The sequence below is a fragment of the Myxine glutinosa genome, chromosome 11 (genome assembly GCF_964187855.1).
Source record: "Myxine glutinosa chromosome 11, kmMyxGlut1.1, whole genome shotgun sequence".
Classification (NCBI taxonomy): Eukaryota; Metazoa; Chordata; class Myxini; order Myxiniformes; family Myxinidae; genus Myxine; species Myxine glutinosa.
Window position 1 is genome coordinate 18128480 of NC_136271.1, and position 13441 is coordinate 18141920.

The 13441-nt window shown below is 45.4% G+C and overlaps 1 protein-coding gene across 2 annotated transcripts in view; it reads left to right on the forward strand.

The window, feature by feature from the left end:
• LOC137436464 (plasma membrane calcium-transporting ATPase 2-like) overlaps positions 1-13441 on the forward strand; it is a 244394-nt gene that overhangs the window by 206053 nt on the left and 24900 nt on the right. For both annotated transcript variants that reach the window (XM_068130276.2, XM_078786445.1), the window contains exons 14-15: positions 3486-3592; positions 11372-11563. In XM_068130276.2, coding sequence (XP_067986377.2) covers positions 3486-3592; positions 11372-11563 — 299 coding nt within the window. The remainder of the gene's footprint in view (positions 1-3485; positions 3593-11371; positions 11564-13441) is intronic.

Below are 13441 nucleotides of genomic sequence, written 5' to 3' on the forward strand. Positions count from 1 at the left end.
AAGTTGTGGACGGATTCGGACGAAATTGGGCAGAGATGTAGCGTATGTGACAAGGACACAATGATTCGATTTTCATGACGATCCGGATTCGGATCCGGCTACAATAATTTTTCACCATTGGGAGATAGGGCCAAAAACGATACATAGCAGGATATCTCAAAAAGTTGTGAATGGATTTGGACGCAACTTGGTGGAGAAATAGCGTAGGCGACAAGGACTAATTGATTCGATTTTGGTGAAGATCCGAATATGTATTTGGATATGAGGATTATTTAATTTTCTAAGTGATTCTTCACCTTTGGGAGAAAGGGCCAAAAACGATACATACATAGCATGATATCTCAAAAAGTTATGGACGGATTTGGACAAAACTTGTTGAACAGGTTGTGTGTGTGACGAGGAAGAATCGATTCAATTTTGGTGAGGATCCAGATCGAGCTAGTAGAAGTTTTGAAGTGATTCTTCACCATTGAGTGATATGACCAAAAACGAGGGGTATGTCAAGGTATGAAAGACTGGACCTATGGTGATTCCTGTGATTGATTTTGATTAAATATGATTGTGTATTGTGATTTTCTGGTCTACTCTGAGATACAAAACGTAAACTGTTCACCAGGCAGTGGTATGCTCTCTACTTAGTGCCGTTTTAGTTACTTTTGTTATTAGAAGCGCCCTTGGAAAAAAACGCCACGATAAAGCTATTTTAACACTGATATACACCTCAACACGCAACCCCATTGGCAGGGAAAACCCACTTGGGGGTTTGGTGGGAGTTAAAACACTACAACCTCCATCGTGTGGCCCTTCTTCTCCTTGTCAAGTTGGTTGTGATTGAATAAGTAACGATTTAATGTATTGCGATCAAAAATCAGTCAAATAGACAGACACCAGATTGCGTATCTTATTATAAAAGAGCAAACATATATGGTTATGTTTGTTTGTTTATATGCGACCAAAACGTCTTCTTTTTCTTCAAATAAAATTAACACCCAAAACACAGTCCGTGAACTCTTAATTACGTTTAGACTGCTGAGACCACTCAGACCTTTGACGATCCTTTAAATCCCCCAAGACCATTAAGACCACCAAGACCCCTGAAGACTTAAAATACCCTTAAATACCCAAAAAGGCACTGGAGACCCAAAATGCAATGAAGACCCAAAACACACCAAAGACCCAAAATACCCTTAAATGCTCTGATAATCCAAAAGACCCTGAAGACCCAAATGTCCCCAAAGACCCAAAACGCACTGAAAACCTAAATGTCCCCTAAGACCCCGAAGACCCAAAACACACTGAAGACCCAAAATACCCCAAAGACCCAAAACACCCCAAAGACCACAAAGATGTGTAAATACCCCAATGACCCAAAACACCCCAAAGACCCAAAATACCCTTAAAGGCCCAGAGGATCCAAAAGACCCTGAAGACCCAAATGGCCCCAAAGACCCCAAAGACCCAAAACACCCTGAAGACCCAAAAGACCCTGAAGATCCAAAATATTCTTAAAGACTCAGAGGAACCTAAAAACCCATGAAGACCCAAAATACCCCAAAGACCCAAAACACCCCAAAGGCTGAGAGGATCCAAAACACCCTGAAGACCCAAAAGACCCCGAAGACCCAAAGCAACCCGAAGACCCAAAAAGACCCCAAATACCCAAAAGACTCCGAAGACCCAAAACACCACAAAGACCCAAAAGACCCTTAAAGTCCCAGAGGATCCAAAAGACCCTGAAGACCCAAATGGCTCTGAAGACCCAAAACACCATGAAGACCCAAAATACCCTGAAGACCCAAAAGACACCGAAATGGTCAAAGATGCCTATCCCTCTGGAACGATGTGTGGTGAGCCGTGTGGAGCACGCCGAGTCACGCTAGCTTTAGCAATAAAGAAGAAAGGTTTACACATGAACATTAATGAAAAATCAAGATTATGGTAAGTAGTGAAGAAGGAGAAAGGTAATAAAGCGGATGATGTTCAATGTGCTGAAATGGAGTTTCATGGAATTCAATTAAATGCAGGAAGTGTTATAGATGAAGCCATAAGAGGTGCAGGGGTATCACTGGAAATTTGATAACAAAAACTGGGATTTTCATATGTAAAATATGTGAGGATCAATAATTTAAAGAAAAGGTAAAGAACCAACAGGAATGTTCCTGAGCTCAAAACGTAATTTAGAAAAGGTTAAAAGTTTCTGTTACCTTGGCGACTTGATTGAGGGATCAAGAGGAGCAGAATTAGCCAATAGATCAAGAATAAAGTTTGCTTGGAATAAGTGGAGACAACTAGATGGTATCATGGATCATAGAAATATTCCATTATGTGTAAAAGTTAAAGTTTATAAAGTATGTATCAGAAATGTATTAATGTATGGAAGTGAAATGTGGGCAATGCGGATCAAAGATGTAAAAGTAATGTAAAGAACAGAGATGAGAATTATATGGTGGATTAATAGATTGTCTCTGAAAGAAAGAATGCCAAGCTCAAAAATCAGAAAGAGGTGAACAAGAATGACCGAACTGTGGTCTCAACTAGCGACAAAATCCGGTAACGAGCCGATTGGGAAACGCCCATTTAAAGCATTCTTAAAAGATGAACAGCACGATTGGGAAAGGCACATTTAATGCGCTATTAAAATATTAACTCGACACCACTTATCCATGTCACCCTCCCCACGGTTATATCAGAACGAGCTGATTCGTCACACAATCACGGATCATTTAACCCCAACATAGAGCTGTTCAAAAATTACGTAACACTATTTTTTAGGGAAGTGTTTATGGTGTGTGCTGACAGCCTTGATTAAACTAAGAATTTTTTGTTTGACATTGATTTGATTTTTGACATCCCTGATCGTGAGCAACATTCGACCCAAACAAGGCCAATGGAAACCTGATGCAATAAACCATCAGCAGAGGCCTACAGGCCTGATGTCTTCGGCGCACGATAAAACCAAGATGGCGGCCATATTATTTCGTCTGGGTACCATGGTGGGTGGAGTCAAGCTAAAAATCTGATGACGAGTCTGCAAACCTTAAGGTAGACAGACAGCTAAGGCCTAAGGGTAAAAGCCTTTGGGAAGCAAGTGGCCTACTTGGTACGCTTATCTCCCTCCGGCTGTCTGTTTTGGCTTTCATTCCCCACAGAGTCCATTTAGACGAACAGCTGTTCCAGTGCCAGCAGAGGGGGTTGGGGTTTGAGGGGAGTTGGGGTAAGCCAGCTGTTTTCTTTGCAATCATATGGACGCAAAATATCCTGTTCGCAGTACCATGGGCTCGTAAATGTTCACACTGACTGAAATGAATATGGATACTAAGTATAAATTAAGTAAATAGATGTCTTGCATGAATAAAAAGATTGAGGTGGATATATTGAATTAAATAAGTATAGAAAGAAAAATGGATACAACACGTGCAAGATGGACCGAATGGTCACTTCCTTTATCTATCATTCCCTTTGCCTGTGTCCTGGATGGATGGCAGGAATAATTGACAGTAAACATGGGAATCAGCGGCAGGTGGTGGCTGTCACAGGAGATGGTACCAATGATGCTCCAGCCCTAAAGAAGGCAGATGTGGGATTTGCCATGGTAAGTGAGGAATGGAATCAAATTTGAAACTTGCATGTCATTCTGCCACAGTTTAAAGTATGTGACAAATACAAAACAATATGGCTCCAACCACACTCGTCCTGCACTGAGGACAAGTCGCTACCCCTCCCACTCGTGTTAACTGCGGAGGGGCTCCAACCCGGAAGTGCCTTCTGGGACACATCGGCTGCGAAAGGCTGGCGAGGGTGGGGCGATGTGCCAATCGGCATCCTGGATTCCGCCGAGAACCTTCTAGATTGCACTGGCAGGCCACACCCTCGATAAGGGATTATAAAAGCACCGCAGGCATCGGCTCTTGGGCTCTTTTAGCCTGCTGCGCTTTTTCCCCCCCGCCCACCTGTCTGCTCTCTCAACGTGTGCGTTGGTGAACGATCTGAGCTCGAGGGCTGGCGCTCGCATTGGCAGTTCAGAGATGGAGGCTTTGGAATTGATGGAGCGAGCGAACCCATTAGCGCCAAAGCAAGTTATGCTCACATATTCCCTTTATAGACTCACATACAGCAGGCTCTCACACGTTCTGTTCTCAACTTTCTTTGAGTTTTATCTTTCTTAAACGTAGATGCACTTTCGCATTTCCTCTTGCATCATCAGCATCATTCAGCATCATTTCATTCAGCATCATCAGCATCATTTCGCACACGCATCAGCACACCTGCGACTTTACACTCAATCCACACTCGTCACCTCAGTATTTTCCAACCTTTTTTTTTTTGTATGCAAGATCGAGGCTCGTGTAAGAGCTAACATTAATCACAAAAAATCAAACGGATAGATAAAACATACAATTAAGGGAGCGGGAGACAAGATGGGGAGAGAGAGGGAAGCACACAAGTACAACAGCAGAAAACGGGGACATCGGGAGATCTGTGGGAGGGAGAGGGTTGGGGGGAGTAGGCATGGGAATGGGTGGTGGGAGAGGTATAAAACACATGGACACTGCTAGGACTTCCAGGAAAGAAGTCGGTATTTCAAAAAAGTGGATCTGGGTTTTTTTTAAGTGGAAAGATTTACCCCTTCCTTTAGCGTTGCCTCGCAAAAGCATGACTGCTTTCGCCAGGTAAGCGAGAGACCGTGATCATTGCACTTTCTCTATCTTCTGTTCTTTTCTCTCTCCATGAATGTCTGCTGGGTGCCGTGTGCTGTGTAATAGCGATGGATAAGGGTTAGGTTAAGGTTTTGCTCTCGTCCATTTTCTTTCCTGCTTATAAATACTGCTGCACCCTTCATTGTAGTGACAGTTTGTTCATTTTGATTTACATTTCCCCATTGTTCCCTTTGCATGCACCCTGCCCTCCCACGGCCATTAAAGCCCTTGAGTTCCCTTCCCCCATTTTGCATGACCCACCTGTGTCTTGTAAATAATTTTAATAAATCCTTTGTTAACGTTCCTTTCCAATCTGTTTGTGCCTGTCTTTTCCTCCATTGATCCAGGGCTGTTCGCACTCAGTGTAGCTAGGGAGATTAACATTCCCCGACTAATTGGCTCGTTAGACCGGCTTGCACCAAGCGGTTGCTCGTCCACCCTCATTAAAAGATCTAATTAAGATAAGATTGGTGCATAGCCGAGGGTGCGTATCCCGGCCAGAAGATCACGTGACCTTCAGTTAAATAGTATAAGACGGCGGACACTGAAGCGCGTCATTAACCGATTGGCATCCGCGGTTGATTAGCAAGGTTCGGGGTCGCTACCATTTTGCATAGTATGTTGGTCTTTTTTCATTGTTATGGTTAGTGTTAGTGTTGTTAGGGTTAGGGTTAGGGTTAGGGTTGTTAGGGTTAGGGTTTTTTTTTTTTTTGTTTTTTTTTGTATACAAGATCGAGGCTCGTGAAAGAGCGAACATTAATCACACAGAAAGACAAACAGACACACAAAACAAATAACATCGTGAGCGGTAGACAAGATGGGGAGAGAGGGGGAAGGACACAAACACAACATTTGAGAGCAGGGACCGAGAGACATAGAGACATCGAGAGAACTGTGGGAGGGAGAGGGCTTTGGGGGGGCGGCATGGGAAGGGGGGGGGGGTGGGAGAGGTATAAAACATATGGACACTGCCAAGACTTCCAGAAAAGAAGTTGGAATTTCAAACAAGGTGGATCTGGGGTGAATTAGTGGGGGTAGAAAAGATCAAGGTTTTGGATGGGGGAAGATAAGAGATGGTGGTGAACAGCTGTTTTGAAGACCTGGAGGGAGGAGTGTGATTGAAGTGAGTGTGGGAGTTTGTTCCAGAGGCGGGAGAAAAGAGGAATGAAAGAGTGAAGGTGAGCAGAGAGCCGAGATTTCGGCAGTTTAACCATCAGAGGGTGGCTGGCAGATCTTGTGCGACCTGTAGGAATATTTGGGGGACAGAGCACAGAGAGAGCTGGGGGAGCAAGGCCGGAGAGGAGTCGGTAGAAGACAGAAAGACCACCTACCTGCCTGCGGTGAGTGAGTGAAAGGCCCTCAGAGATAGCTTCATCGCGGGAGATTCCAATGATTCTGAAAGCTTTGGATTCAACAGCGTGAAGCCGAGCCAGGTGTGAGGCAGGAGCACCAGCCCATAGGGGAGAACAGTATTCCATTGAGCTGCGGATGAAAGCCTTGTATGTGGTGAGGAGCTCAGGTGTGCCTAGGAAGGACTTCGCACGACGGAGGATGCCCAGTCGGCGACTGGCTTTGGAGGCCAGCTTGGAAATGTGGTTTTCCCAAGAAAGATCATGGCAGATGGTGAGACCCAAAAGCTTGAGCGACAGAACTTCTTGGAGAGGATTGTTGAGAAAGTAGATGGGAGGGTTGTCCAGTCGGTCTTTTCGGAGAGACATAGTAAGAGTGTGAGATTTGTCAGGATTGAAAGACATGTTCCACATGTTTGACCAGTCTGTGATTTTGTCCAGGTCTTCAGAGAGTGAGGAGGCTGCAGACTGCCGATCTGAGGGAAGAGGAATGGAGCGGCAGAGAGTGGAGTCATCAGCAAAGAGATACAGAGGATTTTCCAGAGAGTCGGAGAGATCATTGATAAAGACCAGAAAAAGCACAGGGCCCAGCACACTGCCTTGGGGAACTCCAGCCTGAACGGGAAGGGGAGATGAGAGAAATCCATTCAGGGCCACACGTTGACTACGACCAGAGAGGAAGTCCGCAAGCCATGCATGGAGATTTCCATGGATACCATAGGAGGAGAGTTTGGTGAGCAGAGCTGGGTGCCAGACCGTATCGAAGGCACGTGATATGTCAAGGGAGACAGCTCTGATTTCCTGTTTGGCATTGAGGACCTCCATCCATTGTTGAGACAGCAGAAGCAGCATGTCCAGAGTAGAGTGACCTGGTCTGAAACCAAATTGATGATCAGAGATCAAGCCATTGGAGAAGAGGAAAGATTTCATATCCGAAGCAATGATGGATTCCATGACTTTGCTGATAATTGGGAGCAGGCTGATTGGTCTGTAGTTGCAAGGATCTGTTTTTGCACCTTTTTTGTGTAAAGCGGTAATGTTTGCTGATTTCCAGGATGCTGGCAGATGACCTTGAGCAAAGGATAGGGTGAAAAGAACAGAGAGAGGGTGAGATAGAGCGGCAGAGCAGGATTTTAGGACCCGTGGGCTGATGCCATCTGGTCCAGTTGCAGAATCAGAGTCGAGGTTTGACAAAAACTCCTCCACCTTGTCAGGAGAGAAGGTCACAGAGTCCAGGAGCAGTTTGGTTCGACTGGGAAAGGTGGGAACAGAGAGAGATGGGTTTGGGACTAAGGATTTTGAGGCAAACACAGAGTTGAGGCATTCGGCTTTGTCACGTGCGATGTCAACTGTGTGGCCATTTGAGGTAAGGGAGGGGATGGAGGGGGGACAAACACCAGAAACGGATTTGACCAGACGCCACCAGGATTTGGAGGAAGGAGACAGGTTTGAGAGTTCATTCTTGAGTGAGGAGAGATAGTGCTTCCTGGCACTCCTGAGGGTAGACACACACTTGTTCCGAGCTTGGTGGAAGGAACTGAGATTTCCTTCAGTTGGATTAGCCTTCCAAGAGGCAAAGGCAAGTTGTTTCAGGGCAACTGCCTCACCACAAGATTCAGTGTACCATGGACGGGAGGAAGGGTAAGACAACTGAAGGCGAGATGGGATAAATCTGTGCATGAGAGAGATCAGTTTGCTTTGGAAGAATTCCCAGGAAGAATTGATGTCAGAGGCAGTGGAGATGGGAGACCAATCCAGACGATTGATGGCTGCTTGAAGACCGTCCCAGTCGGCCTGAGTGAAATGCCAGACTCGTCGACGCTGAGGAGGCTCTCTGAGAATGGCCAGAGAGATGTCCACTTTGACAAGCACATGATCAGAAGAACCGATTGGAGCAGAAGAAGAGCAGCAGACATTAGCAGGGAAGTTAGTCATAACCAAGTCTAGAAGAGAAGATACTCCATTGGCTGAGATCCGGGTCGGGAAATTGACAGATTGTGTCAATCCCAGTGAGTCACAGAAGTCCTTTGCTGAGGTGCCATGACTGGTGAGAGAGGAACCCACACCCAACCAGGTGGCATGATGACAATTGAAGTCACCACATATGAGGAAGAGAGAGTTGGGATGAGTGGATAGAAGTTGGTCCATGTTGTCAGACAGTGAAATGTAGATGGAGTCATCACTGTTTGGGGGACGGTACAGAACACATATGAACAAAAGGTGGGAGCGGAGAGGAAGCCGTAGCCAGAGGTACTCCTGGGGGTGAGGAGGAGAGAGGGCAGTGCAAGGAGAGTGAGGAAGAGAGTTTTTGATAAAGATAGCCACCCCACCACCAGGCCGAGGCTCAGGTCTATCATACCAGAGGAGGGAGTAACCAGGAAGAGATATTAAGGAATCAGAGACATCTTGAAGGAGGAAAGTCTCTGTTAAGCAGAACAAGTCTGGATTGTCAGAAGCAACCTGTATGGAGAGATCAGTCAGGTTTGAGCGAAGGCCCCGGATGTTTGAGGTCCATACCGTTAATGAAGAGAGAGGGGGAGCATCGGGTACAGGACAGGGGAGGGGAGGTGTAGGGTAAGATGAAGGATGAGAGGGGGAGGTAGGGAGAGCAGTTGTTAGTGTGTCAGCGATTGCAGAAGAGTTCCAAGAAAGGGAAGGATGAGGAGGATGAAAGGTTTGAAGGTGAAGGGATGAGGCACAGAGAGGGGTTGTTTGAGGGGGGGCAGAGGAAAGAAGAAGGTTGGGGGGGGGGTGGAGGTATGAGATTGAAGGGAGACGAAGTGGGGAGGAGGCAGCTTTGAGGAGGAGGGGGGAGGAGGGAGAATTGGAGAGGAATGGTATGGGGGGAGATTTGAATGGGAGGGGTTGGGGGGGAGTTTTGAAGGGGAGGAGTGAGGGGGGAGTTTAGGAGGGGAAGGGCAAGGGGGGAGTTCAGGAGTGGAAGGGCAAGGGGGGAGTTCAGGAGTGGAGGGGTAGGGGGGGAGTTTAAGAGTGGCGGGGCAAGGGGGGAGTTTAGGAGTGTAGGTGCAAGGGGAGGGATTTGGATGGGAGGGGCAAGAGGGGAGTTTAGAAAGTGGATGATTAATGAAAGACGAACATTGAAAACAAATTGGGTTTGTTGTGATTTTCAAGTTAGCAATCCGGTTCAGAATGATGGAGGAGGGATGGAATGAATGTGAATTTAGACCATGTAGTGAGGGAGACGTATAAGATATTGAATTTCTTTTTTTTGAGGTGGAATGAGTTGGAGAGGAAATTGAGAAAAGCCTTTTAAATAGGAAGAAAAACAGCGTGTTGTAAAATACCACTGAGTAAAACACTGAAGGGGAAAGGTTATACATATTTAAATAATATTTAAACAGAACCGTGAACAATCTTATGTGCACAAAAATACCAATGGGGGGAGAGCCGAGAGGGACCACCACGAGTCACGTTGTTAGGGATAGTGTTGTTATGGTTAGGGTTAGGGTTGTTAGGGTTGTTTGGGTTAGGGTTAGGGTTAGGGTTGTTAGGGTTAGGGTTGTTAGGGTTAGGGATAGTGTTGTTATGGTTAGGGTTAGGGTTGTTAGGGTTGTTAGGGTTGTTTGGGTTAGGGTTAGGGTTAGAGTTACGGTTTGGATTGGGGTTACGGTTTGAGTTACAGTTAGGGTTAGGGTTTGGGGTTGCCACCATTTCGCATAGTATTTAATCGCATTTCGACTTTTAACATTTGAATACCACCAAACATGGCATTTAGTTGACAGAGGGTTTTAACATAGACTCACATTGGAAAAATATTACTTACAAAAAAAGTATTGATGATATAACACATTTTAATGGAAAATGGCATTTGAAAAAATGTTTCACTGCAATATAATCATGTAAAAAAATTAAAGGGAAATATTTAATCTCGATTTTCATTTTGTATATTTGTTCTAGTTGTTGCCTCCCTCAACAATGAAAAAAATAATATGAAAGTGGTGAATAATACATATAATTGGCAATTTTTGCCCCCTTGTACCTTTCGCAGGCGAATCCAATATTCAGGTCAAAGGTCATTTTATGAAGCAATTTTAAAAATTGCAGCACTTTCAAAACCTTCATCCACCCTGATGATATATATATATTCAATCTCCCAATTATATATACTAGGGCGTGCCCGTACTATATATATATCTAAAATTATATCCCCCCCCCCCCCCTCTATTTACATGAAATGGTTTGGTCCATTCGCAAAGCCAAAGCGAACGGCTTGCGAGTACGGTGACAATCCCCCCCCTCTATTTACATGAAATGGTTTGGTCCAAAGCGAACGGCTTGCGAGTACGGTGGCAATCCCCCCCCTCTATTTACATGAAATGGTTTGGTCCAAAGCGAACGGCTTGCGAGTACGGTGACAATCCCCCCCCCTCTATTTACATGAAATGGTTTGGTCCAAAGCGAACGGCTTGCGGAGTTTGGTAAAGAAATCGCCATAGCGTGCACAAACGCGCAGGAAAGCGAAAGAATCGCAAATTAGTTTTAATTAGTTTTAAAACATAGTTTAACGCCAACATAGCGGCAACATAGTTTGCCAACGTGAAATAAATGATTACGCTCTCAAATGTGCCGTCCGAGGCAGAGTCTGTTCGCCACGTTCGGCACACGTGATAACTCGCTGCTCTCTGATTGGTTGAATCGTTTTTTGGACATAGCTCGGTAACTACTTGTCCGATTGATATGAAACCTTGAAAAGGCACATCCTCGGGTCCCCAGCAATATACCTGGCAAGTTTCAAGTATATCGGACCCGTGGTTGTCGAGAAACAGCGGTCACAGACATACATACAGACATACATACAGAGATTACTGGAATTATAGATAGATATAAGATATATATATATATATATATATATATATATATATATATATATATGTACATACATACATACATATATATATGGGAGCGTACGCTGGATCAGCACGTCGCTGCGTCCTTCGACGACTCCTCAGCACCATCCCGACACACACCACTGTGTGTGCGACGGAATGAGGTGTTTGTCCGGCGGCCAGAGTGCAAATCCTGCCACCAACCTCCTTGAGAGAGAACCCAGTACTCATTGCGCCGACCTCAGACGGATGACAGGCTAAGTTAACCCCACCTGGTGTTAATTCAACAGCTGAATGGGATTCGAACTCAGGATCCCTAGCCCGCCGCCCTAACCATCAGTCCAACAGCCCTGGTGATGACCCCCATATATGTACCTAACGCTAAGAACCAATGAAAATTTTCTTCCAGACAAACTCCTTAAATCGGCCTCTTTTTCATGTTGGCCCTTCTACTTTCACATTTTGTGTTTCGTTTCAGGGCATTGCAGGTACTGATGTCGCAAAGGAGGCATCGGATATCATTCTCACTGATGATAACTTTAACAGCATCGTGAAGGCCGTGATGTGGGGACGCAATGTGTACGACTCCATCTCAAAGTTCCTGCAGTTCCAGCTCACGGTCAACGTGGTCGCTGTCATCGTGGCTTTCACAGGAGCCTGTATCACACAGGTAAAAGCGAAGCAAGTGTGATATCTCAATGGGATTCCATTTTTAATAAGCTCGATGTCGAAAAATATTTTTTCTCAATATGAATCGTCTTGCCAGAGAGCTCGGACTGCGCATGCGCGTTCACCCCAAATTTGGTATGCAAAGTTGTTTTCACATGAATACGGTCGACATCACAATAAAACTTTCGAATATGAATCAAATTGATATAAAATATATTCAATATGGATTCTTTCAGAGCTGAATGAACACTGTGACGTTTGACGTATACCTCACGTGGTACAGAGAAGTCCTGACGTAAATCCATCACGTAAATGCGACACAACTATTTTTCGTACATGTAGATCCATTATGACTTTGCTTATTTTTCATCGGACACCCAACTTGATATTCTATAGTCTTCTTCTTCTTCTTCCAAAAAAAAAACAAAAGAAATAATCAAGCCACCCTGCTCTGAGCTATATTGCTACGTCAGCTTCCGTTTAGTGCACGTAAACACATTATTTACTAAAACTGCATGAGTGCTGACCTTTCAATTATCCAACTCATCCACCAAGTTTAGTCATAATCCATGTACAACTTTTGCAAATTGTAAAGTATCTCGACAAACTGCGATCAATTGTCGTACGCGTTTATTCACTCTGCCGATCAAGACCCGATTTACAGCAGCGCCATCCGAGGTCTGGCGTAGGGATACAACCCGGTCCGGGTGTAGGGATACAACGGTGAATATTTGCACTGCATACATCATGCAGTGCAACCTCCCAACCATCTTGCAGTGCAAGTTATGAGAACATGACATCCTCCCCTTTAAATCCAAAATTACCACGAGCAATACGTGCTAGATTTCCAGAATTGACATTTCAAAAGCAACATTTCCAAAACATGTGAAAATATGTGTGCAAACGGTTATGAGAATAATGAAAATACATGAAAATAGAACATGTGTCAACGTGAAAGAAAAACATCTTCAAAGATTCAACCGGTCGGGTGCTTTTCTCTCACGCATTGAGCGTCGCGGTGTACCAGTGGATACAGAGTCCGAGGTGATCCCTTTGGGTCGCGGTGTACCAGTGGATACAGAGTCCGAGGTGATCCCTTTGGGTCGCGGTGTACCAGTGGATACAGAGTCCGAGGTGATTCCTTTGGGTCGCGGTGTACCAGTGGATACAGAGTCCGAGGCGATTCCTTTGGTCTCCACGAAGGGTGTAGCGTTTGCTGAGGTTTTCGGGGCATCCGAGCCGGCTGGAGCGGCCACGACGATCTCCGGCAGTGGCGGGTCGAACTGTTGTCCTGACTGTGACGATGCTACAGGCTCCATCGACTCACAATGACGGTAGGTTATGTGGTCCTGAGGTCGACGAATTTCGCGGCCGTCCTGCAGGCGAATCACACAGGACAGTGGACCTGGCTTCTCGATGATGTCCCCCGGTAGCCACGTCGCACCTGCACCAAAATTTCGGGCAAACACTGGATCTCCAATGTTGATACATCGACTGTTGGACAACTTATCGTGCACCAACTTTTGGGGCTGGCTCTGATAAACATTTGATGATATGTCTGGTTTGAGATTGTCAAGTGTCGATCTCAAGTGTCGTTTCATCAATAACTCAGACGGAGCTGCACCGGTTGTTGATTGTGGCGTGATGCGGTATTTGAACAGGAGACGAGACAGCTTTGTTTCCAGGGTTCCCTCCTGAAGTTTCTGCAATCCGGATTTGATGATTCCTACGGATCGTTGGGCCAAGCCATTTGAAGCCTGGTGATGTGGGCTGACAAACTTATGTTTGATGCCGTTCCGACGTGTGAACTCGGCAAACTCAGAACTGGAAAAACACGAACCGTTATCACTCACGATCATCCTGGGCAGACCATGAGTGG